The 26,771-nt window shown below is 56.6% G+C and overlaps 1 protein-coding gene across 1 annotated transcript in view; it reads right to left on the bottom strand.

Moving 5' to 3' along the window:
- The window catches only part of atp2a3 (ATPase sarcoplasmic/endoplasmic reticulum Ca2+ transporting 3), a 299,782-nt gene that overhangs the window by 90,855 nt on the left and 182,156 nt on the right, over positions 1-26,771 (bottom strand). The window contains exons 14-18 of the mRNA XM_059972937.1: positions 24,696-25,031; positions 22,551-22,771; positions 13,108-13,310; positions 11,921-12,006; positions 263-396 (exon numbers count right to left, since the gene is read on the bottom strand). Of these exons, the coding sequence (XP_059828920.1) occupies positions 263-396; positions 11,921-12,006; positions 13,108-13,310; positions 22,551-22,771; positions 24,696-25,031 (980 nt within the window). The remainder of the gene's footprint in view (positions 1-262; positions 397-11,920; positions 12,007-13,107; positions 13,311-22,550; positions 22,772-24,695; positions 25,032-26,771) is intronic.

A 26,771-nucleotide genomic window follows, 5' to 3' on the forward strand; every position in this document is an offset into this window, starting at 1 on the left:
TTCTCTGTATCAACTTCCCCTGCAGACCAGGGCAGAGCTAACTCTAACCAGAAAATGGTGTATCAGTGGGTGATGTTACAGGTTTGGTGTGAGGATGTGCGTTTCTGCATGCGTGCGTGAGTGTACACGTGGCTTGTGCATGCAATCTGGTATTTCTCTCCACTAGCACCATCCCCCGCAATCCCACACAATCTCTCGAAACTGCCTTGTCACCATGACTCCGGTGCTGACGGGCACCTGACCATACCCAGTGACCACTCACCTGTTCAACGCATTGCACATCTCGATGGTCACCAACACTGACAGGGCCATGGTTGTGGGGATACGTGACTCAAAGGTGGAGCACTCGATGTCTTGGTAAAGGGGGTGATCTGCGGTGCACTGCATGAAATGTCGCTGGAAAATGGGAGGGAAAGAAAGCAAAGTTGTCAGCTGGAACATCGCTCCTAACACTCTGAACTCTAAGATGCCCACAGCTCACTGTCAGTGGAATTCTCAACCCAGCATCGAAGATTGTGGGTCAAACCATACTCCAGAAACTTCAATATTTGTCATAGAGTCACAGAGCTCAGAAAAACACCATTCAGTCTGTACGAACCTTCAACTATCCATTCAAACCAATGTTACCCTCCACACATCCCCAACACCTCTCCCATGTTCCCAGATCCTACACAATAGGGGCAGTATAGAGCACCCCAACAATCTACTAGACAGCACAAGTCTGGGGTGGTGGAGGGAAACTGTGGCAAACAGAGCCAGCAGCTTCACTCACTGCACCAATCAGCCGCTCCTTCACTTTAGCCCACAGGCTGTTCAAAACTGACCAGAGAGGTGTCATTTTCCTGAGAGACATAAATCAGTTCTCTGTGGTGTAAGCCATTGTAGAAAAATTACAGGAAACGTAGATTAAAAACTGACAGAGACTGTTACATAGAGTGACAATGTGTGTCCGACAGAGACTGTTACATAGAGTGACAATGAGTGTCCGACAGAGACTGTTACATAGTGACAATGAGTGTCCGACAGACTGTTACATAGTGACAATGTGTGTCCGACAGAGACTGTTACATAGAGTGACAACGTGTGTCCGACAGAGACTGCTACATAGTGACAACGTGTGTCCGACAGAGACTGTTACATAGAGTGACAATGTGTGTCCGACAGAGACTGTTACATAGTGACAATGTGTGTCCGACAGAGACTGTTACATAGTGACAACGTGTGTCCGACAGAGACTGTTACATAGAGTGACAACGTGTGTCCGACAGAGACAGTTACATAGAGTGACAATGTGTGTCCGACAGAGACTGTTACATAGAGTGACAATGTGTGACCGACAGAGACTGTTACATAGAGTGACAATGTGTGTCCGACAGAGACTGTTACATAGAGTGACAATGTGTGTCCGACAGAGACTGTTACATAGAGTGACAATGAGTGTCCGACAGAGACTGTTACATAGTGACAATGTGTGTCCGACAGAGACTGTTACATAGAGTGACAATGAGTGTCCGACAGAGACTGTTACATAGTGACAATGTGTGTCCGACAGAGACTGTTACATAGTGACAACGTGTGTCCGACAGAGACTGTTACATAGAGTGACAATGTGTGTCCGACAGAGACTGTTACATAGTGACAATGTGTGTCCGACAGAGACTGTTACATAGAGTGACAACGTGTGTCCGACAGAGACTGTTACATAGAGTGACAATGAGTGTCCGACAGAGACTGTTACATAGAGTGACAACGTGTGTCCGACAGAGACTGTTACATAGAGTGACAATGAGTGTCCGACAGAGACTGTTACATAGAGTGACAATGTGTGTCCGACAGAGACTGTTACATAGTGACAATGTGTGTCCGACAGAGACTGTTACATAGTGACAACGTGTGTCCGACAGAGACTGTTACATAGAGTGACAATGTGTGTCCGACAGAGACTGTTACATAGTGACAATGTGTGTCCGACAGAGACTGTTACATAGAGTGACAACGTGTGTCCGACAGAGACTGTTACATAGAGTGACAATGAGTGTCCGACAGAGACTGTTACATAGAGTGACAACGTGTGTCCGACAGAGACTGTTACATAGTGACAATGTGTGTCCGACAGAGACTGTTACATAGAGTGACAACGTGTGTCCGACAGAGACTGTTACATAGAGTGACAATGAGTGTCCGACAGAGACTGTTACATAGAGTGACAACGTGTGTCCGACAGAGACTGTTACATAGAGTGACAATGAGTGTCCGACAGAGACTGTTACATAGAGTGACAATGTGTGTCCGACAGAGACTGTTACATAGAGTGACAATGTGTGTCCGACAGAGACTGTTACATAGTGACAATGTGTGTCCGACAGAGACTGGTACATAGAGTGACAATGAGTGTCCGACAGAGACTGTTACATAGAGTGACAATGTGTGTCCGACAGAGACTGTTACATAGAGTGACAATGTGTGTCCGACAGAGACTGTTCCATAGTGACAATGAGTGTCCGACAGACTATTAAATAGAGTGACAATGTGTGTCCGACAGAGACTGTTACATAGAGTGACAACGTGTGTCCGACAGAGACTGTTACATAGAGTGACAATGAGTGTCCGACAGAGACTGTTACATAGAGTGACAACGTGTGTCCGACAGAGACTGTTACATAGAGTGACAATATGTGTCCGACAGAGACTGTTACATAGAGTGACAATGTGTGTCCGACAGAGACTGTTACATAGAGTGACAATGAGTGTCCGACAGAGACTGGTACATAGAGTGACAATGAGTGTCCGACAGAGACTGTTACATAGTGACAATGTGTGTCCGACAGAGACTGTTCCATAGTGACAATGAGTGTCCGACAGACTATTAAATAGAGTGACAATGTGTGTCCGACAGAGACTGTTACATAGAGTGACAATGTGTGTCCAACAGAGACTGTTACATAGAGTGACAATGTGTGTCCGACAGAGACCGTTACATAGTGACAACGTGTGTCCGACAGAGACCGTTACATAGTGACAACGTGTGTCCGACAGAGACCGTTACATAGAGTGACAATGTGTGTCCGACAGAGACCGTTACATAGGGTGACAATGTGTGTCCGACAGAGACTGTTACATAGGGTGACAATGTGTGTCCGACAGAGACCGTTACATAGTGACAACGTGTGTCCGACAGAGACTGTTACATAGAGTGACAATGAGTGTCCGACAGAGACTGTTACATAGAGTGACAATGAGTGTCCGACAGAGACTGTTACATAGAGTGACAATGTGTGTCCGACAGAGACTGTTACATAGAGTGACAATGTGTGTCCGACAGAGACTGTTACATAGAGTGACAACGTGTGTCCGACAGAGACTGTTACATAGAGTGACAACGTGTGTCCGACAGAGACTGTTACATAGAGTGACAATGTGTGTCCGACAGAGACTGTTACATAGAGTGACAATGTGTGTCCGACAGAGACTGTTACATAGAGTGACAATGTGTGTCCGACAGAGACTGGTACATAGAGTGACAATGTGTGTCCGACAGAGACTGTTACATAGAGTGACAACGTGTGTCCGACAGAGACTGTTACATAGTGACAACGTGTGTCCGACAGAGACTGTTACATAGAGTGACAATGAGTGTCCGACAGAGACTGTTACATAGTGACAATGAGTGTCCGACAGAGACTGTTACATAGAGTGACAATGTGTGTCCGACAGAGACTGTTATATAGAGTGACAATGTGTGTCCGACAGAGACTGTTACATAGTGACAATGTGTGTCCGACAGAGACTGTTACATAGAGTGACAATGTGTGTCCGACAGAGACTGTTACATAGAGTGACAATGTGCGTCCGACAGAGACTGTTATATAGAGTGACAATGTGTGTCCGACTGAGACTGTTACATAGTGACAAAGTATGTCCGACAGAGAATGTTACATAGAGTGACAACGTATGTCCGACAGAGACTGTTACATAGAGTGACAATGAGTGTCCGACAGAGACTGTTACATAGAGTGACAATGTGTGTCCGACAGAGACTGTTACATAAAGTGACAATGTGTGTCCGACAGAGACTGTTACATAGAGTGACAATGTGTGTCCGACAGAGACTGTTACATAGAGTGACAATGTGTGTCCAACAGCTAATCAATACACTGCAAGTTTACTGTAAGAGAGGCAGTCAATCCTGTGGCCTCACCCACAATAGGTGAATGTCCTTGAACTTACAAACACTGCTAGATATTTCTTTCAGTTGCTCCTGCATATCTTGCTCTTGGGACAGGTGACGCTCAGTGTGATACTACGTCCTCAGTCTGAACCTGCTGTTCATCTGCCTGATGTGAGCCCCTGTCCACAGGTGTACCACTGTTCTCACCGGCTGCTGCCTGAGTGGCTCCCTGCTCTCACCCTTCCTTCCACTCCTATTCCCAGCTCCCCTGCTGGAGTGGCCCCCTTCTCTCACCCTTCCGTCCACTCCAATTCCCAGCTCCCCTGCTGGAGTGGCCCCGTTCTCTCACCCTTCCATCCACTCCAATTCCCAGCTCCCCTGCTGGAGTGGCCCCGTTCTCTCACCCTTCCATCCACTCCAATTCCCAGCTCCCCTGCTGGAGTGGCCCCGTTCTCTCACCCTTCCATCCACTCCAATTCCCAGCTCCCCTGCTGGAGTGGCCCCGTTCTCTCACCCTTCCGTCCAGTCCAATTCCCAGCTCCCCTGCTGGAGTGGCCCCGTTCTCTCACCCTTCCGTCCACTCTAATTCCCAGCTCCCCTGCTGGAGTGGCCCCGTTCTCTCACCCTTCCATCCACTCCAATTCCCAGCTCCCCTGCTGGAGTGGCCCCGTTCTCTCACCCTTCCGTCCAGTCCAATTCCCAGCTCCCCTGCTGGAGTGGCCCTGTTCTCTCACCCTTCCGTCCACTCCTATTCCCAGCTCCCCTGCTGGAGTGGCCCCCTTCTCTCACCCTTCCGTCCACTCCAATTCCCAGCTCCCCTGCTGGAGTGGCCCCGTTCTCTCACCCTTCCATCCACTCCAATTCCCAGCTCCCCTGCTGGAGTGGCCCCGTTCTCTCACCCTTCCTTCCACTCCAATTCCCAGCTCCCCTGCTGGAGTGGCCCCATTCTCTCACCCTTCCGTCCAGTCCAATTCCCAGCTCCCCTGCTGGAGTGGCCCTGTTCTCTCACCCTTCCGTCCACTCCTATTCCCAGCTCCCCTGCTGGAGTGGCCCCCTTCTCTCACCCTTCCGTCCACTCCAATTCCCAGCTCCCCTGCTGGAGTGGCCCCGTTCTCTCACCCTTCCATCCACTCCAATTCCCAGCTCCCCTGCTGGAGTGGCCCCGTTCTCTCACCCTTCCTTCCACTCCTATTCCCAGCTCCCCTGCTGGAGTGGCCCCGTTCTCTCACCCTTCCGTCCACTCCAATTCCCAGCTCCCCTGCTGGAGTGGCCCCATTCTCTCACCCTTCCGTCCAGTCCAATTCCCAGCTCCCCTGCTGGAGTGGCCCCATTCTCTCACCCTTCCGTCCACTCCAATTCCCAGCTCCCCTGCTGGAGTGGCCCCGTTCTCTCACCCTTCCGTCCAGTCCAATTCCCAGCTCCCCTGCTGGAGTGGCCCCGTTCTCTCACCCTTCCGTCCACTCCAATTCCCAGCTCCCCTGCTGGAGTGGCCCCGTTCTCTCACCCTTCCGTCCACTCCAATTCCCAGCTCCCCTGCTGGAGTGGCCCCGTTCTCTCACCCTTCCGTCCAGTCCAATTCCCAGCTCCCCTGCTGGAGTGGCCCTGTTCTCTCACCCTTCCGTCCACTCCAATTCCCAGCTCCCCTGCTGGAGTGGCCCTGTTCTCTCACTCTTCCGTCCACTCCAATTCCCAGCTCCCCTGCTGGAGTGGCCCCGTTCTCTCACCCTTCTGTCCACTCCAATTCCCAGCTCTCCTGCTGGAGTGGCCCCGTTCTCTCACCCTTCCGTCCACTCCAATTCCCAGCTCCCCTGCTGGAGTGGTTCACAGCTCTCACCCTTCCTTCCACTCCAATTCCCAGCTCCCCTGCTGGAGTGGTTCACAGCTCTCACTCTTCCGTCCACTCCAATTCCCAGCTCCCCTGCTGGAGTGGCCCCGTTCTCTTACCCTTCCTTCCACTCCAATTCCCAGCTCCCCTGCTGGAGTGGTTCACAGCTCTCACCCTTCCGTCCACTCCAATTCCCAGCTCCCCTGCTGGAGTAGCCCCGTTCTCTCACCCTTCCTTCCACTCCAATTCCCAGCTCCCCTGCTGGAGTGGCCCCCTTCTCTCACCCTTCCTTCCACTCCAATTCCCAGCTCCCCTGCTGGAGTGGTTCACAGCTCTCACTCTTGACCACTGTAGATGTCTGAGGAGTGCCTCTCCAGCCGTATGGGTGAACAGAACTCAGAAATGGCAGAGACACTGCCTGCATGCTGTTACATTACTGGCATCACTCATCAGACAGTCCATCTGCCGTGGAGAGCCCTTCAAAAGACGATGCCCCATAATGTGCCATCCATCATTAAGTACCCCCATCACCCAGGACATGCAGTTTTCAATTGCTACAATCAGGGTGGGGGCACGCTCAAAATTTTTGGAACAGCTTCATCCCCTCCACCAGCAGGTTTCTGATTGGATAGCCATCTAATCCTCACTACTTCACTATTTCCCCCTCGGTTTCTAATTACTCATTTCATTTGTTATACTCTTATTGTAATTTATAGTTTTTGTTATTGGCTATTGCAATGTACTGCTGCCACAAAACAATACATTTCACTACGTGTGACTGTGATATTAAACCTGATTAACATTGATTCTGATGTACGTGCAAGTGTGGCCGGGCAGGTGATGGTCAGTGGCAAGACGATTGTTTGTGGAAGGTCAGTACACAGAGCGGCCTGTGTTGGTGAAAGGTCAGTACACAGAGCAGCCTGTGTTGGTGGAAGGTCAGTACACAGAGTGGACTGTGTTTGTGGAAGGTCAGTACACAGAGTGGCCTGTGTTTGTAGAAGGTCAGAGTACAGAGTGGCCTGTGTTTGTGGAAGGTCAGTACACAGAGCGGCCTGTGTTTGTGGAAGATCAGAGTACAGAGTGGTCTGTGTTTGTGGAAGGTCAGTACACAGAGTGGCCTGTGTTTGTGGAAGGTCAGAGTACAGAGTGGCCTGTGTTTGTGGAAGGTCAGTACACAGAGTGGCCTGTGTTTGTGGAAGGTCAGAGTACAGAGTGGCCTGTGTTTGTGGAAGGTCAGCACACAGAGTGGCCATTGTTTGTGGAAGGTCAGTACACAGAGCGGCCAGTGTTTGTGGAAGGTCAGTACACAGAGCGGCCTGGGTTTGTAGAATGTCAGTACACAGAGCGGCCCGTGTTTGTGGAAGGTCAGTACACAGAGTGGCTTGTGTTTGTGGAAGGTCAGTACACAGAGTGGCCAGTGTTTGTGGAAGGTCAGTACACAGAGCGGCCTGTGTTTGTGGAAGGTCAGTACACAGAGCGGCCTGTGTTTGTGGAAGGTCAATACACAGAGCGGCCTGTGTTTGTGGAAGGTCAGAGTACAGAGTGGCCTGTGTTTGTGGAAGGTCAGTACACAGAGTGGCCTGTGTTTGTGGAAGGTCAGTACACAGAGCGGCCTGTGTTTGTGGAAGGTCAGTACACAGAGCGGCCTGTGTTTGTGGAAGGTCAGTACACAGAGCGGCCTGTGTTTGTGGAAGGTCAGTGTACAGAGCGGCCTGTGTTTGTGGAAGGTCAGTACACAGAGCGGCCTGTGTTTGTGGAAGGTCAGTTCACAGAGCGGCCTGTGTTTGTGGAAGGTCAGTTCACAGAGCGGCCTGTGTTTGTGGAAGATCAGTACACAGAGTGGCCAGTGTTTGTGGAAGATCAGTACACAGAGCGGCCAGTGTTTATGGAAGATCAGTACACAGAGCAGCCTGTGTTTGTGGAAGGTCAGTACACAGAGTGGCTTGTGTTTGTGGAAGGTCAGTACACAGAGTAGCCTGTGCTTGTGGAAGGTCAGAGTACAGAGTGGCCAGTGTTTGTGGAAGATCAGTACACAGAGTGGCTTGTGTTTGTGGAAGGTCAGTACACAGAGTGGCCAGTGTTTGTGGAAGATCAGTACACAGAGCGGCCTGTGTTTGTGGAAGGTCAGTACACAGAGCGGCCTGTGTTTGTGGAAGGTCAGAGTACAGAGTGGCCTGTGTTTGTGGAAGGTCAGTACACAGAGTGGCCTGTGTTTGTGGAAGGTCAGTACACAGAGCGGCCTGTGTTTGTGGAAGGTCAGTACACAGAGCGGCCTGTGTTTGTGGAAGGTCAGTGTACAGAGCGGCCTGTGTTTGTGGAAGGTTAGTACACAGAGCGGCCTGTGTTTGTGGAAGGTCAGTTCACAGAGCGGCCTGTGTTTGTGGAAGGTCAGTTCACAGAGCGGCCTGTGTTTGTGGAAGGTCAGAGTACAGAGCGGCCTGTGTTTGTGGAAGATCAGTACACAGAGTGGCCAGTGTTTGTGGAAGATCAGTACACAGAGCGGCCAGTGTTTATGGAAGATCAGTACACAGAGCGGCCTGTGTTTGTGGAAGGTCAGTACACAGAGTGGCCTGTGTTTGTGGAAGGTCAGTTCACAGGGTGGCCTGTGTTTGTGGAAGGTCAGGGTACAGAGTGGCCTGTGTTTGTGGAAGGTCAGTACACAGAGTGGCCTGTGTTTGTGGAAGGTCAGAGTACAGAGTGGCCTGTGTTTGTGGAAGGTCAGTACACAGAGCGGCCTGTGTTTGTGGAAGGTCAGTACACAGAGCGGCCTGTGTTTGTGGAAGATCAGATTACAGAGTGGCCCGTGTTTGTGGAAGGTCAGTACACAGAGTAGCCTGTGCTTGTGGAAGGTCAGAGTACAGAGTGGCCTGTGTTTGTGGAAGGTCAGAACACAGAGTGGCCAGTGTTTGTGGAAGGTCAGTACACAGAGCGGCCTGTGTTTGTAGAATGTCAGTACACAGAGCGGCCTGTGTTTGTGGAAGGTCAGTACACAGAGCGGCCTGTGTTTGTGGAAGATCAGAGTACAGAGTGGCCCGTGTTTGTGAAAGGTCAGTACACAGAGTAGCCTGTGCTTGTGGAAGGTCAGAGTACAGAGTGGCCTGTGTTTCTGGAAGATCAGTACACAGAGCGGCCTGTGTTTGTGGAAGGTCAGTACACAGAGTGGCTTGTGTTTGTGGAAGGTCAGTACACAGAGCGGCCTGTGTTTGTGGAAGATCAGTACACAGAGTGGCCTGCGTTTGTGGAAGGTCAGTACACAGAGTGGCCTGTGTTTGTGGAAGGTCAGTACACAGAGCGGCCTGTGTTTGTAGAATGTCAGTACACAGAGCGGCCTGTGTTTGTGGAAGGTCAGTACACAGAGCGGCCTGTGTTTGTGGAAGATCAGAGTACAGAGTGGCCCGTGTTTGTGGAAGGTCAGTACACAGAGTAGCCTGTGCTTGTGGAAGGTCAGAGTACAGAGTGGCCTGTGTTTGTGGAAGATCAGTACACAGAGCGGCCTGTGTTTGTGGAAGGTCAGTACACAGAGTGGCCTGTGCTTGTGGAAGGTCAGTACACAGAGCGGCCTGTGTTTGTGGAAGATCAGAGTACAGAGTGGCCCGTGTTTGTGGAAGGTCAGTACACAGAGTAGCCTGTGCTTGTGGAATGTCAGAGTACAGAGTGGCCAGTGTTTGTGGAAGATCAGTACACAGAGTGGCCAGTGTTTGTGGAAGATCAGTACACAGAGCGGCCTGTGTTTGTGGAAGGTCAGTACACAGAGCGGCCTGTGTTTGTGGAAGGTCAGTACACAGAGTGGCCTGTGCTTGTGGAAGGTCAGTACACAGAGCGGCCTGTGTTTGTGGAAGATCAGAGTACAGAGTGGCCCGTGTTTGTGGAAGGTCAGTACACAGAGTAGCCTGTGCTTGTGGAATGTCAGAGTACAGAGTGGCCAGTGTTTGTGGAAGATCAGTACACAGAGTGGCCAGTGTTTGTGGAAGATCAGTACACAGAGCGGCCTGTGTTTGTGGAAGGTCAGTACACAGAGTGGCTTGTGTTTGTGGAAGGTCAGTACACAGAGTGGCCAGTGTTTGTGGAAGATCAGTACACAGAGTGGCTTGTGTTTGTGGAAGGTCAGTACACAGAGTGGCCAGTGTTTGTGGAAGGTCAGTACACAGAGCGGCCTGTGTTTGTGGAAGGTCAGTACACAGAGCGGACTGTGTTTGTGAAAGATCGGAGTACAGAGTGGCCTGTGTTTGTGGAAGGTCAGTTCACAGGGTGGCCTGTGTTTGTGGAAGGTCAGGGTACAGAGTGGCCTGTGTTTGTGGAAGGTCAGTACACAGAGTGGCCTGTGTTTGTGGAAGGTCAGAGTACAGAGTGGCCTGTGTTTGTGGAAGGTCAGTACACAGAGCGGCCTGTGTTTGTGGAAGGTCAGTACACAGAGCGGCCTGTGTTTGTGGAAGATCAGATTACAGAGTGGCTCGTGTTTGTGGAAGGTCAGTACACAGAGTAGCCTGTGCTTGTGGAAGGTCAGAGTACAGAGTGGCCTGTGTTTGTGGAAGGTCAGAACACAGAGTGGCCAGTGTTTGTGGAAGGTCAGTACACAGAGCGGCCTGTGTTTGTAGAATGTCAGTACACAGAGCGGCCTGTGTTTGTGGAAGGTCAGTACACAGAGCGGCCTGTGTTTGTGGAAGATCAGAGTACAGAGTGGCCCGTGTTTGTGGAAGGTCAGTACACAGAGTAGCCTGTGCTTGTGGAAGGTCAGAGTACAGAGTGGCCTGTGTTTCTGGAAGATCAGTACACAGAGCGGCCTGTGTTTGTGGAAGGTCAGTACACAGAGTGGCTTGTGTTTGTGGAAGGTCAGTACACAGAGCGGCCTGTGTTTGTGGAAGGTCAGTACACAGAGTGGCCTGTGTTTGTGGAAGGTCAGTACACAGAGCGGCCTGTGTTTGTGGAAGATCAGAGTACAGAGTGGCCCGTGTTTGTGGAAGGTCAGTACACAGAGTAGCCTGTGCTTGTGGAAGGTCAGAGTACAGAGTGGCCAGTGTTTGTGGAAGATCAGTACGCAGAGTGGCCAGTGTTTGTGGAAGATCAGTACACAGAGCGGCCTGTGTTTGTGGAAGGTCAGTACACAGAGTGGCTTGTGTTTGTGGAAGGTCAGTACACAGAGTGGCCAGTGTTTGTGGAAGGTCAGTACACAGAGCGGCCTGTGTTTGTGGAAGGTCAGTACACAGAGTTGCCAGTGTTTGTGGAAGGTCAGTACACAGAGTGGCCTGTGTTTGTGGAAGGTCAGTTCACAGAGCGGCCTGTGTTTGTGCAAAGTCTGTACACAGAGCGGCCTGTGTTTGTGGAAGTTCAGTTCAGAGTGACCAGTGTTTGTGGAAGGTCAGTACACAGGGTGGCCTGTGTTTGGGTGAGGACGATACACAGCATGGTTTGCGTTGAGTGAGAGGTGGAGAGATGTGTACACTTGCCCTTTCTCTGATGTGACAGCCTGCACTCGATTATCGATGTCCTGCTGTGCTCTGGGCATCAGGATGATTAATAGAGTCTTTGTGAAAGTAATTATCTCAGACTGGCAGGACAGTCCCCAGGCAACACGGCATCACTCCATGGGTCAGCTCAAAGGGCTGAACACAATGAAGTGCTTGCTGAAACAGACTGTTATTTACAACATTCAGACTCGGGCGAAGACTCCCCGAAGATAGCAAGAGAACCTTTAACCATCTGTTTTTGTCTGGTTTGGATTCGATTGGGTAGTGGTGCTGGATCAAGGCGGTGAACACAACTAAAAATCCATGGGTAGGACTTTCTAACAGATTGTCAATAGTAAGTAATGATTGAGACTTCACCCACCAGTTACAGTTCCTATAGATTGGCTGTTACTGAACCGAGCCTCGCCACCCTCATCCTCCCCCCATCCCCCACGGGAGGATACATCCCATTTCCATTACCAGCTGGTTGAAGGTGACCTGTGGACCGCTGTCGTCGTACATGAACCACCAGGTAGCTGCTCCGACGGTTGCAAGGCCAACGTAAACTGGAAGAGACCAATGAGCAGGGTAAGGAAGGGGGAGACAGGAGGAGAGCACTGTGCAACTAGGAAACCTACGAGCACCTGCCACCCCAGCAGCTGGAAACAGGAGCAGAGGATGCAGACCTTCTGCCCATCTGACATGTGTTAGCTCTGTGAAAGATTCATCGCATCCCACAATCTGGTTTCGTCTTTCACCACAACCCCGCAGAGCTGCCATCCCAAGCCTACATACGATTCTCTGCTGAAAGCTTCCAGAACTGACTCTCCCCTTCACTTTCAGATATCAGAATCAACTAAGAGCAAGAAGAGTCATTTCTCCTCTGGTTCTTTAGCTAATGCGAATCAGCCTGATGCTGCCTTAACAGAGAGAGACCATCCTGTAACGCTGCTTTGGTTCTGCAGCCACTCCAAGACCGTGGATGGAGGCTGAAAATTCTCCGCACATCTGGGCAGAAGACTTTCCTCCCTGGTCGGTTACCAGGTTGGAATCAACTCCTGCTGACAATGCATTCAAGATTCAGAATTATTCATCACATGCATATCAAAACCTAGTAAAATGTGTTATTTGGGTTAACAACCAACACACCACTTGCAAGTGTTGCTGTACATTCCAGTGCCAATGCAATCAGTAGGAGAGATACACTGATATACAGTCAATATAACCAGGAGATACAGTTCAAACTACAACACCCCAGATTCCTTAGTTCTAATGGCCTCCATTTCAGAGGCACCAGATGGCTGAACACATGCAACTACTTGCCTGCCTACACCTCCTCCAATAGCATAACCGCTACCACTGAGAACGGTGGGGGCAGCAGGCACAGGCCAACACTACTACAACTTCAGACAGCCTGCTGTATGTGCACGGAATATAGTTTCCCTACAAGTCACATACCATCCAGTCTTGGAAATATATTGCCATTCCTTTACTATCACCGGGTCTAAATCCCAGAATTCCCTTCCCAACAGCACCTTCCTCCAGAAGGACTGTGGTGGTTCAAACAATCAGTGTGGGCGATAAACGGGGCCTCACTGATGATACTCGTATCCTGAAGCAGAAGGGCAAGTGATTCGTGTCCGGAGAGACGTGGTCTGGCCGCTTACCTCCAATGGCGATATAGCGGAAGAAGAGCCAGCCGCTGATGAGCGACTCCTTGGGATTTCGGGGGGGCTTGCTCATGATGTCCAGGTCAGGAGGGTTGAAGCCCAAGGCAGTGGCGGGCAGGCCGTCGGTCACCAAGTTCACCCAGAGCAGCTGGACTGGGATCAGTGCTTCTGGCAAGCCCAGGATGGCAGTGAGGAAAATGCTAATGGAAAATGAGGAAGAGGAAGGGTGATCAGAATGTAAACCAAAGCAAACAGCATTCCGGGCAAGTTATCATAACAGTAAATGCCCCGGTTAATGCTGGGGTTTTACACCGCCTCTGCCCCATCCCGGGTTTTCGGCCCCCAGACTATCTGAAGCTTCCATCTCCACTCGGCTGGAGTAGGCAACAGGAGGGAATGAAGGAAGGACCCTGTACACTGATCCGGGGTCTTACATTAGACCACAGAAGGCAATAACTAGTGTACACGACTGTGTGTGAGGGCAGGTGACTCATAACCACCCAGTCTTTACCAGCAGTCCACTTCTTTATGAATAGAACCACTGCAGTTGGTGGATCAGAGGAGAAGGAGTTTTTATTTTCTATAACCAGTTGTTTGTCCTGGATCTTCCTTTATGCAGATGGAAATCTTTGCTTGAGATGGCAGCTCCAGGAAGCTGCTTGTCAGTAACTAATTTCAGGATAAAGATACAACAATAAGTGGCAGGTCTGTATTAACATACTCAGGGCTCAAAACCTAACTACATACTGCAAGTTGGCTGAAAAATTAGCCTCACAAAATTAGTAAGGAGATTGATGGCTGGACCACAATGGGGAAAGACTGGGGCTGGACCAGGGGCTGAACCGGGATTGGACCGGGAGCAGACGGGGGCCGGACCGGGAGCAGACTGGAAGCAGACGGCGGCCGGACGGGCAGCAGACTGGGAGCAGACGGGGGCCGGACTGGAAGCGGACTGGAAGCAGACGGGGGCCGGATGGGCAGCAGACTGGGAATAGACGGGGGCCAGACGGACAGCAGACTGGGAGCAGACGGGGGCCAGACCGGGACCAGACGGGGGCAGGACGGGCAGCAGACTGGGAGCAGACGGGGGCCGGACGTTGAGCGGACTGGAAGCAGACGGAGGACGGACGGGCAGCAGACTGGGAATAGACGGGGGCCAGACCGGGAGCAGATGGTGTCCGGACCTTGAGCGGACTGGAAGCAGATGGGGGCCGGACCGGGAGCAGACTGGGAGCAGATGGGGGCCGGACTGGGAGCAGACTGGGAGCAGATGGGGGCCGGACTGGGAGCAGACTGGAAGCAGACGGGGGCCAGACAGGCAGCAGACTGGGAGCAGACGGGGGCCGGACGGGCAGCAGACTGGGAGCAGACGGGGGCCAGACCGGGAGCAGACTGGAAGCAGACGGGGGCCGGACGGGCAGCAGACTGGGAGCAGACGGGGGCCAGACCGGGAGCAGACTGGAAGCAGACGGGGGCCGGACGGGCAGCAGACTGGGAGCAGACGGGGGCCGGACCGGGAGCGGATTGGAAGCAGACGGGGGCCAGACGGGCAGCAGACTGGGAATAGACGGGGGCCAGACGGCAGCAGACTGGGAGCAGACGGGGGCCGGACTGGAAGTGGAACTGGGAGCAGACGGGGGCCGGACCGGGAGCAGACTGGGGCCGGACAGGGAGCAGACGGGGGCCAGACGGTCAGCAGACTGGGAGCAGACGGGGGCTGGACCGGGAGCGGACTGGAAGCAGACGGGGGCCGGACGGGCAGCAGACTGGGAGCAGACGGGGGCCGGATGGACAGCAGACTGGGGCCGGACGGGCAGCAGACTGGGAATAGACGGGGGCCAGACGGGCAGCAGACTGGGAGCAGACGGGGGCCGGACTGGAAGTGGAACTGGGAGCAGACGGGGGCCGGACTGGAAGTGGAACTGGGAGCAGACGGGGGCCGGACCGGGAGCAGACTGGGGCCGGACAGGGAGCAGACGGGGGCCAGACGGTCAGCAGACTGGGAGCAGACGGGGGCTGGACCGGGAGCGGACTGGAAGCAGACGGGGGCCGGACGGGCAGCAGACTGGGAGCAGACGGGGGCCGGATGGACAGCAGACTGGGGCCGGACGGGCAGCAGACTGGGAATAGACGGGGGCCAGACGGCAGCAGACTGGGAGCAGACGGGGGCCGGACTGGAAGCAGACGGGGGCCGGACCGGGAGCAGACGGGGGCCGGACCGGGAGCAGACGGGGGCCAGACGGTCAGCAGACTGGGAGCAGACGGGGGCTGGACCGGGAGCGGACTGGAAGCAGACGGGGGCCGGACGGGCAGCAGACTGGGAGCAGACGGGGGCCGGATGGACAGCAGACTGGGGCCGGACAAGGAGCAGACTGGGAGCAGACGGGGGCCAGACTGGAAGTGGAACTGGGAGCAGACGGGGGCCGGACTGGAAGTGGAACTGGAAGCAGATGGGGGCCGGACGGGCAGCAGACTGGGAATAGACGGGGGCCAGACGGCAGCAGACTGGGAATAGACGGGGGCCGGACTGGAAGTGGAACTGGAAGCAGACGGGGGCCAGACGGGCAGCAGACTGGGAATAGACGGGGGCCAGACGGCAGCAGACTGGGAATAGACGGGGGCCAGACGGGCAGCAGACTGGGAGCAGACGGGGGCCGGACTGGAAGTGGAACTGGGAGCAGACGGGGGCCGGACCGGGAGCAGACTGGGGCCGGACAGGGAGCAGACGGGGGCCAGACGGTCAGCAGACTGGGAGCAGACGGGGGCTGGACCGGGAGCGGACTGGAAGCAGACGGGGGCCGGACGGGCAGCAGACTGGGAGCAGACGGGGGCCGGATGGACAGCAGACTGGGGCCGGACGGGCAGCAGACTGGGAATAGACGGGGGCCAGACGGCAGCAGACTGGGAATAGACGGGGGCCAGACGGGCAGCAGACTGGGAGCAGACGGGGGCCGGACTGGAAGTGGAACTGGGAGCAGACGGGGGCCGGACTGGAAGCAGACGGGGGCCGGACCGGGAGCAGACGGGGGCCAGACGGTCAGCAGACTGGGAGCAGACGGGGGCTGGACCGGGAGCGGACTGGAAGCAGACGGGGGCCGGACGGGCAGCAGACTGGGAGCAGACGGGGGCCGGATGGACAGCAGACTGGGGCCGGACAAGGAGCAGACTGGGAGCAGACGGGGGCCAGACTGGAAGTGGAACTGGGAGCAGACGGGGGCCGGACTGGAAGTGGAACTGGAAGCAGATGGGGGCCGGACCGGGAGCAGACGGGGGCCGGACGGGCAGCAGACTGCAAGCAGACCGGGGCCGGACCGGGAGCAGACTGGAAGCAGACGGGGGCCGGACGGGCAGCAGACTGGGAGCAGACGGGGGCCGGACGGGCAGCAGACTGGGAGCAGACGGGGGCCGGATGGGCAGCAGACTGGGAGCAGACGGGGGCCGGACGGGCAGCAGACTGGGAGCAGACGGGGGCCGGACCTTGAGCGGACTGGAAGCAGACGGGGGCCGGACCGGGAGCAGACTGGGGCCGGACCGGGAGCTGACTGGGAGCAGACGGGGGCCGGACTGGGAGCAGACGGGGGCCGGATCGGGAGCTGACTGGGAGCAGACGGGGGCCGGACCGGGAGCAGACTGGGAGCAGACGGGGGCCGGACGGGCAGCAGACTGGGAGCAGACGGGGGCCGGACCGGGAGCAGACTGGAAGCAGACGGGGGCCGGACCGGGAGCAGACTGGAAGCAGACGGGGGCCGGACCGGGAGCAGACGGGGGCCAGACGGTCAGCAGACTGGGAGCAGATGGGGGCCGGACTGGAAGTGGAACTGGGAGCAGACGGGGGGCCGGACCTTGAGCGGACTAGAAGCAGACGGGGGCCGGACTGGAAGTGGAACTGGGAGCAGACGGGGACCGGACCTTGAGCGGACTGGAAGCAGACGGGGGCCGGACCGGGAGCAGACTGGGAGCAGACGGGGGCCGGACTGGAAGTGGAACTGGGAACAGACGGGGGCCGGACTGGAAGTGGAACTGGAAGCAGATGGGGGCCGGACTGGAAGTGGAACTGGGAGCAGACGGGGGCCGGACTGGAAGTGGAACTGGGAACAGACGGGGGCCGGACTGGAAGGGGAACTGGAAGCAGATGGGGGCCGGACTGGAAGTGGAACTGGGAGCAGATGGGGGCCGGACCGGGAGCAGACGGGGGCCGGACGGGCAGCAGACTGGGAGCAGACGGGGGCCGGACCTTGAGCGGACTGGAAGCAGACGGGGGCCGGACCGGGAAGCAGACTGGGAGCAGATGGGGGCCGGACCGGGAGCAGACGGGGGCCGGACGGGCAGCAGACTGGGAGCAAACGGGGGCCGGACCGGGAGCAGACTGGAAGCAGACGGGGGCCGGACGGGCAGCAGACTGGGAGCAGACGGGGGCCGGACCGGGAGCAGACTGGAAGCAGACGGGGGCCGGACGGGCAGCAGACCGGGAGCAGACAGGGGCCGGACCGGGAGCCAACTGGGAGCAGACGGGGGCCGGACCTTGAGCGGACTGGAAGCAAACGGGGGCCGGACCGGGAGCAGACTGGAAGCAGACGGGGGCCGGACGGGCAGCAGACTGGGAGCAGACGGGGGCCGGACCGGGAGCAGACTGGAAGCAGACGGGGGCCGGACGGGCAGCAGACGGGGGCCGGACGGGCAGCAGACGGGGGCCGGACGGGCAGCAGACGGGGGCCGGACGGGCAGCAGACTGGGAGCAAACGGGGGCCGGACCGGGAGCAGACTGGAAGCAGACGGGGGCCGGACGGGCAGCAGACTGGGAGCAGACGGGGGCCGGACCGGGAGCAGACTGGAAGCAGACGGGGGCCAGACGGGCAGCAGACCGGGAGCAGACAGGGGCCGGACCGGGAGCCAACTGGGAGCAGACGGGGGCCGGACCTTGAGCGGACTGGAAGCAGACGGGGGCCGGACCGGGAGCAGACTGGGGCCGGACCGGGAGCTGACTGGGAGCAGACGGGGGCTGGACCGGGAGCGGACTGGAAGCAGACGGGGGGCCGGACGGGCAGCAGACTGGGAGCAGACAGGGGCCGGACCGGGTGCAGACTGGAAGCAGACGGGGGCCGGACGGGCAGCAGACTGGGAGCAGACAGGGGCCGGACCGGGAGCCGACTGGGAGCAGACGGGGGCCGGACCTTGAGCGGACTGGAAGCAGACGGGGGCCGGACCGGGAGCAGACTGGGGCCGGACCGGGAGCTGACTGGCAGCAGACGGGGGCTGGACCGGGAGCGGACTGGAAGCAGACGGGGGCCGGACTGGGAGCAGACCGGGGTTGGACCGGGAGCTGACTGGGAGCAGACGGGGGCTGGACCGGGAGCAGACGGGGGCCAGACCGGGGGCTGACTTGGAGCAGACGGTGGCCAGACCGGGAGCTGACTGGGAGCAGACGGGGGCCAGACCGGGAGCTGACTGGGAGCAGACGGGGGCCAGACCGGGAGCAGACTGGGAGCACACGGGGGCCGGACCGGGAGCAGACTGAGAGCACACGGGGGCCGGACCGGGAGCAGACTGGGAGCACATGGGGGCCGGACCGGGAGCAGACTGGGAGCACACGGGGGCCGGACAGGGAGCAGACTGGGAGCAGACGGGGCCAGACAGGCAGCAGAGTGGAAGCAGACAGGGGCTGAACTGGATGTGGAACTGGGACCAGACGGGGGCCAGACCGGGAGCGGACTGGAAGCAGACGGGGGCCGGACAGGGAGCAGACTGGGAGCAGACGGGGGCCGGACTGGAAGTGGAACTGGGAGCAGATGGGGGCCGGACCGGGAGCAGACAGGGAGCAGACGGGGGCCGGACCGGGAGCGGACTGGGAGCAGACGGGGGCTGGACCGGGAGCGGACTGGAAGCAGACGGGGGCCGGACAGGGAGCAGACTGGGAGCAGACGGGGGCCGGATGGACAGCAGACTGGGAGCAGACGGGGGCCGGACCAGGAGCAGACGGGGGCCAGACTGGAAGTGGAACTGGGAGCAGACAGGGGCCGGACTGGAAGTGGAACTGGAAGCAGATGGGGGCCGGACCGGGAGCAGACTGGGAGCAGACGGGGGCCGGACCGGGAGCAGACTGGAAGCAGACGGGGGCCAGACCGGGAGCAGACTGGGAGCAGATGGGGGCCGGACCGGGAGCTGACTGGGAGCAGACGGGGGCTGGACCGGGAGCAGACTGGGAGCAGACGGGGGGCCGGACTGGGAGCAGACAGGGGCCGGACGGGCAGTAGACTGGGAGCAGACGGGGGCTGGACCGGGAGCAGACTGGAAGCAGACGGGGGCCGGATGGACAGCAGACTGGGAGCAGACGGGGGCCGGACCAGGAGCAGACGGGGGCCAGACTGGAAGTGGAACTGGGAGCAGACAGGGGCCGGACGGGCAGTAGACTGGAAGCAGACGGGGACCGGACCGGGAGCAGACTGGGGCCGGACCGGGAGCTGACTGGGAGCAGACGGGGGCCGGACTGGGAGCAGACTGGGAGCTGACAGGGGCCGGACCGGGAGCTGACTGGGAGCAGACGGGGGCCGGACCGGGAGCTGACTGGGAACAGACGGGGGCCGGACCGGGAGCTGACTGGGAGCAGACGGGGGCTGGACCGGGAGCAGACTGGGAGCAGACGGGGGCCGGACTGGGAGCAGACGGGGGCCGGACCGGGAGCTGACTGGGAGCAGACGGGGGCTGGACCGGGAGCAGACTGGGAGCAGACGGGGGCCGGACCGGGAGCAGACTGGAAGCAGACGGGGGCCAGACCGGGAGCAGACTGGAAGCAGATGGGGGCCGGACCGGGAGCTGACTGGGAGCAGACGGGGGGCCGGACGGGCAGCAGACGGGGGCCGGATGGACAGCAGACTGGGAGCAGACGGGGGCCGGACCAGGAGCAGACTGGGAGCAGACGGGGGCCAGACTGGAAGTGGAACTGGGAGGAGACGGGGGCCGGACTGGAAGTGGAACTGGAAGCAGATGGGGGCCGGATCGGGAGCAGACGGGGGCCGGACGGGCAGCAGACTGGGAGCAGACGGGGGCCGGACCGGGAGCAGACTGGAAGCAGACAGGGGCCGGACGGGCAGCAGACTGGGAGCAGACGGGGGCCAGACCGGGAGCGGACTGGAAGCAGATGGGGGCCGGACGGGCAGCAGACTGGGAGCAGACGGGGGCCGGACCGGGAGCCAACTGGGAGCAGACGGGGGCCGGACCTTGAGCGGACTGGAAGCAGACGGGGACCGGACCGGGAGCAGACTGGGGCCGGACCGGGAGCTGACTGGGAGCAGACGGGGGCCGGACTGGGAGCAGACTGGGAGCTGACGGGGGCCGGACCGGGAGCTGACTGGGAGCAGACGGGGGCCGGACCGGGAGCTGACTGGGAGCAGACGGGGGCTGGACCGGGAGCAGACTGGGAGCAGACGGGGGCCGGACTGGGAGCAGACGGGGGCCGGACGGGCAGCAGACTGGGAGCAGACGTGGGCCGTACCGGGAGCAGACTCGAAGCAGACGGGGGCCGGACCGGGAGCAGACGGGGGCCAGACGGTCAGCAGACTGGGAGCAGATGGGGGCCGGACAGGGAGCGGACTGGAAGCAGACGGGGGACGGACAGGCAGCAGACTGGGAGCAGACGGGGGCCGGACTGGAAGTGGAACTGGGAGCAGACGGGGGCCGGACCTTGAGCGGACTAGAAGCAGACGGGGGCCGGACTGGAAGTGGAACTGGGAACAGACGGGGGCCGGACTGGAAGTGGAACTGGAAGCAGATGGGGGCCGGACTGGAAGTGGAACTGGGAGCAGACGGGGGCCGGACTGGAAGTGGAACTGGGAACAGACGGGGGCCGGACTGGAAGTGGAACTGGAAGCAGATGGGGGCCGGACTGGAAGTGGAACTGGGAGCAGATGGGGGCCGGACCGGGAGCAGACGGGGGCCGGACGGGCAGCAGACTGGGAGCAGACGGGGGCCGGACCTTGAGCGGACTGGAAGCAGACGGGGGCCGGACCGGGAAGCAGACTGGGAGCAGATGGGGGCCGGACCGGGAGCAGACGGGGGCCGGACGGGCAGCAGACTGGGAGCAAACGGGGGCCGGACAGGGAGCAGACTGGAAGCAGACGGGGGCCGGACGGGCAGCAGACTGGGAGCAGACGGGGGCCAGACCGGGAGCAGACTGGAAGCAGACGGGGGCCGGACGGGCAGCAGACTGGGAGCAGACAGGGGCCGGACCGGGAGCAGACTGGGGCTGGACCGGGAGCGGACTGGAAGCAGACGGGGGCCGGACTGGGAGCAGACCGGGGTTGGACCGGGAGCTGACTGGGAGCAGACGGGGGCTGGACCGGGAGCAGATGGGGGCCAGACCGGGAGCTGACTTGGAGCAGACGGTGGCCAGACCGGGAGCTGACTGGGAGCAGACGGGGGCCAGACCGGGAGCGGACTGGAAGCAGACGGGGGCCGGACGGGCAGCAGACTGGGAGCAGACGGGGGCCGGACCGGGAGCAGACTGGGGCTGGACCTGGAGCAGATGGGGGCCAGACCTTGAGCGGACTGGAAGCAGATGGGGGCCTGACCGGGAGCAGACTGGGAGCAGACGGGCGCCGGACCGTGAGCAGACTGGGGCCGGACTGGGAGCAGACGGGGGCCGGACCGGGAGCTGACTGGGAGCAGACGGGGGCCGGACGGGCAGCAGGCTGGGAGCAGACGGGGGCCGGACCGGGAGCGGACTGGAAGCAGACGGGGGCCGGACGGGCAGCAGACTGGGAGCAGACGGGGGCCGGACCGGGAGCAGACTGGGAGCAGACAGGGCCAGACGGGCAGCAGAGTGGAAGCAGACGGGGGCTGAACTGGAAGTGGAACTGGGACCAGACGGCGGCCGGACCGGGAGCAGACGGGGGCCAAACGGGCAGCAGACTGGGAGCAGACGGGGGCCGGACCAGGAGCAGACTGGGAGCACACGGGGGCCGGACCGGGAGCAGACTGGGAGCACACGGGGGCCGGACCGGGAGCAGACTGGGAGCACACGGGGGCCGGACCGGGAGCAGACTGGGAGCACACGGGGGCCGGACCGGGAGCAGACTGGGAGCAGACGGGGCCAGACGGGCAGCAGAGTGGAAGCAGACGGGGGCTGAACTGGAAGTGGAACTGGGACCAGACGGGGGCCGGACCGGGAGCAGACGGGGGCCGGACGGGCAGCAGACTGGGAGCAGACGGGGCCGGACAGGAAGTGGGACTGGGACCAGACTGGTTCAGACTTCTTCATTGCCGAGGCCAGTTCCACTATTTCAAGCTTATGATGTGTGTGACCTGGAGCAATTCCTTCAAGCCCTGGGCAAACCCAGAACAGAAGGGTGAGTGTAGGCAGTTGCTCCCTGAAGCAGAACACAGGGTGTGCTGAAACCTAAGGCAGCAGGTAATTGACTGCCAACTTGAGAAGAACAAAGCCTTACCAGACCACTTCGCCCACGTTGGAGGAGATGAGGTAGCGAATAAACTGCTTCATGTTGTTGTAAATAGCTCGACCCTCCTCAACTGCTGACACTATGGTAGAGAAGTTGTCATCTGACAGTACCATTTCTGATGCCGTCTTGGCCACAGCGGTTCCTGAGCCCATTGCAATCCCAATTTCAGCCTTCTTTAGAGCAGGGGCGTCATTAACACCATCTCCAGTCTGCAGAGAAAGAAGCATCAGTGGTTGCTGCAGGAATTCTACTCAAATTCAGAAGTAGAGAGCCATTCAAAATCTCTTTGATGATCATTTCCACAAATGAAGTGCTGTCTATGTCCACAGCTGGGGTAGAAAACCACTCCTGGACCTCGCTCTCTACACTTCTTGCAGCCTCAGCATCGTCAAAGAGCCCATCCACCCTGAAGACATTCCCCCTTCTCCCCTCTTACATCTGACAGAAGCATTACCACTAGGCACAAAGACAGCTTGTATTTCACAGTTCTGAGACTACTGAACAATCCCCTAGTGTGATGGGATGGATTCCTGACAACAACTTGTTATCATCTCGCTGTTTATTGTCTGCCTGCACTGCACTTTCTCAGAAACTGTTCTGCTTTATTCTATATCTGTTCTTGTTCCCTTTCACTACCTCGAGGCACTGTTATAACGGATTAATTTGTAGAAACAGTAAGCAAGACACGTTTTTCACCGCATCTCGGTACATCTGTCAACAATAGACCAATGTACCAACGTAATGCAGTCTGGCGCCCAGAGCATCTTATAAACTGAAGCCTGTATATCTGAAATAAACAGTGACTACATTTTATTAGCTGTTCAATGCTCCAGATGTACTTCAGGAAAATAGCACAATCTGCAGCTGGAAAAGCGACTGCCTCGGAGTGCCAGAGATCCCTGTTCAAACCCTGCCCCAGGTACCACCTGTGTACAGCTCTCCCTGTGACTGCACAGATTTTTCCTGAGTGCTCTCGTTTCCTCCCACATCCCAAAGAAACGCAGGTCAGTAGATCATTTAACCACTCAGTTGTCAGTGTGATAGAAACTCGGTGTTGATGAGAAGGTGGGCAGAATAAAATGGGATTAGACATAGTTCCTGTAGAAAGCTGGTTGGTGTGCACTTGCTGGGTTCCTGGGAGAGGTTACCAGGACTCTGCCTGGTTTAGAGGGCATATGCTATCATGGGAGGCTAGACAAGCTTGGGTCAATTTCTTTGGAGCAGCAGAAGCCGAGGGGAGGTCTGATGAGGTTTATAAGATTACGAGAGGCATGATTAGAGTAGACAGGGAGTATCTTTTCCATCCATACCGGAGGGTATAGGCTCAAAGGGGATGTGAGGGGCAAGTTATTTTACTCATAGTGTTGGATGCCTGGAATGTGCTGCCCAGTATAGAGGCAAATACATTAGAGGCTTTTAAGAGGCACATGAATGAGGAAGATGGAGGATATGGACATTGTGTAGGTAGGAGGGGCAGTTTTTGGGGGTCTTTGATTTACTTTTTAGCTCGTTGGGCACAACATTGATCCTGTTCCTTTGTTGTACTGTTCTGTTCTATGTTCTGAACAGTGACATCCTGAGACCCAGTGTGACTGACAGAGCCCTGAGAAGGGACAATCAATCCCTGCCCACACAACGTTCTGATATTGTCATACTAAGTGGCTCCAACAAATTAATGGACATTCAAAATCCCTTGAAAACTGGTCATGGTGTAAGTTGAGAGCTGGCTGGGAGCAGGGCATCACGCCTGCACTTCACTCTGAACATCTGACCACAGCTTGAGACCGTCATCCCAACATCTCCTCAGCAAATTGATCCGCACTTCAGTTTGCTTTAGGTAAATACATTGAAATAAGGATTGGTATTCTGTCAGAAAAGTTATCACACAATGTATGTCACTGTGCTACCCAAGATCATGTGCTAACAGTCGGTTTTATAACAAATAGACTGCTCTATCAAACCGTGTGCCCTTTCCATTCACTGAACTCTTCCATTTAACAGCATGGCGATGTCTTATTTTAACAGATAGACCATTGCTTGCGTTTATAAACGTGGAATCACATTGACATTGAGCCGGGGGTACAAGCTGGGGCAAGGAGGCAGCTTGCAGCAGAGGTGGCAACAAGCACTCACCATGGCTGTGATCTCGTCAAAGGACTGGAGGTACTCGATGATCTTCGACTTGTGCGAGGGCTCGACTCGGGCAAAGCAGCGTGTGGCGCGGCAGGCTTCCCGCTGATCCTCCAGGGAGAGGTCATCAAACTCGCGGCCGGTGTACGCCTTCTCGGACACATCCTCATTCTCACCGAAGATTCCAATCCGCCGGCAAATGGCAATGGCGGTGCCCTTGTTGTCACCTGTGATCATGATCACTCGGATACCAGCCTTCTCACACATCTGGATGGAGTCCACCACTTCCTTTCTTGGGGGGTCCAACATGCCCACACAGCCAACAAAGGTGAGGTCAGTCTAAAGGAAAAGGGAGAAGAATTAGTGCTGTACCAGGGAGTGCCACCAACCACACTCACATTAACAAGAAGTTTTATTTACATATTTGCCATCTAGAAGTTTAACACCAGTGCTGTCGGCAGAATGTGAGGAGGCGGCGTACAGGAGCAAGGTAGATCAGCTGGTTGAGTAGTGCCACAACAATTTAGCACTCAACGTCAGCAAAACCAAGGAATTGATTGTGGACTTCGGGAAGGGGGAGTCAGGGGAACCTCATTAAAAAGTTACAATGGAAATGATGAGCAGCGTCAAGTTCCTGGGGGTCAGAGCTGAGAGGACCCGCCCTGAGCCCAGGATATTGATGCAATCATGACGCTGGCACTCCAGTAGGAGCTCGAGGAGATCTGGTGTCACCAAAGAGTCTATCAAATTTCTACAGATGTACCATGGAGAGCGTTCTAACTGGTTGCATCATTGCCTGGCACAGGATTGAACGAGTCCGCAGAGGGTTATAGTCTCACTTAGCTCCATCACAAGCACAAACCTCCCCACCATCAAGGTCATCTTTAAGAGGTGGTGCCTCGAAAAGGCAGCATCCATCATTAAAGCCCTCACCAGCTGGTTTGTGTCCTTTTCTCAGTACTATCATCAAGGAAACACACTCAACGGCCTCCTCCCATCCTCTGTCAGGCTTCAGAATAATCCAGGAACACTATCTCATTATTCATTTTTTGCACTATTTTTCCATCTTGTAATTTTGAGTAATTTTTTTGTCTTTGTGCTGCACTGCTGCCACAAAACAATAACTGATAAAGTCACAATGAACTTGATTCTGGCAGTGCAACGTTAGCTCAGGACACATTGTACAGTCGAACAGCTAATTCACCTGTCTTATGGCTCCAGTGACCTGGGTTCAGTCCCGACCTCTGGCACTGTCTGTGCAGAGTTTCACAACCTCTCTGTGACTTTCCAAAGACATGAAGATATAACCATATAACAGTTACAGCACGGAAACAGGCCATCTTGGTCTTTCTAGTCAGTGCCAAATGCTTACTCCCATCTCAAAAGATGGCATGTTTTCTCTGTGACTTCCCACATCCCAAAGAGATGAAGGTTGGTAGATTATCTGGCCTCTGCATAGGTGAGTGGTAGAGTTTGGAGAAAGTCTTTGGGAATGTGGGGAGAATAAAGCTAGATGAGCATGTAACTGGTTGGTTGATTAGCATTTCCTCAGAGGCTGAAAGAGCTGTTGACCCACTGAATCTATCTGTGACTGCAGCATCAGGCCAGCATTACACACAAGACTCTGGAGTGAGGTTTGAACCTACAGCCACCTAACTAGCAGGTGGTTGCACCTCCTTTCTGAGTCAGGCCCCAAATCAGAGGGTGCAATTCAAAGAAAATATTTTCACTGCTTCACCTGGAAGGACTGCTTGGGTCCCTGGATGATGGAAGGGAAATGGGAAAGGGAAGACATTGCATTGCATATCCTGTTATTTGGGAGTAGTAGGTGGAGATGGAAGAGTAGTCAGGGTCCCTTTGAAATGCCATCCTCGCATGCAGAAACTGCACAGCCTCCAGACATCTTGTTTCAGAACAGAGTCCCCAATGATCTTTGCAATAATGACAACATTGTCCATGATCTACCCTTAAAGTGACAAAATATTCCTCAGGGCTTCACAGAAGCATGACCAAACCTGCACTGATGTTAGTCACATGATAAAGCTCTTAGTCAAAAAGGAGATTTTACTGAACCTTGAG

The sequence above is a fragment of the Hypanus sabinus genome, chromosome 6, assembly GCF_030144855.1.
Source record: "Hypanus sabinus isolate sHypSab1 chromosome 6, sHypSab1.hap1, whole genome shotgun sequence".
NCBI classification, from domain to species: Eukaryota; Metazoa; Chordata; class Chondrichthyes; order Myliobatiformes; family Dasyatidae; genus Hypanus; species Hypanus sabinus.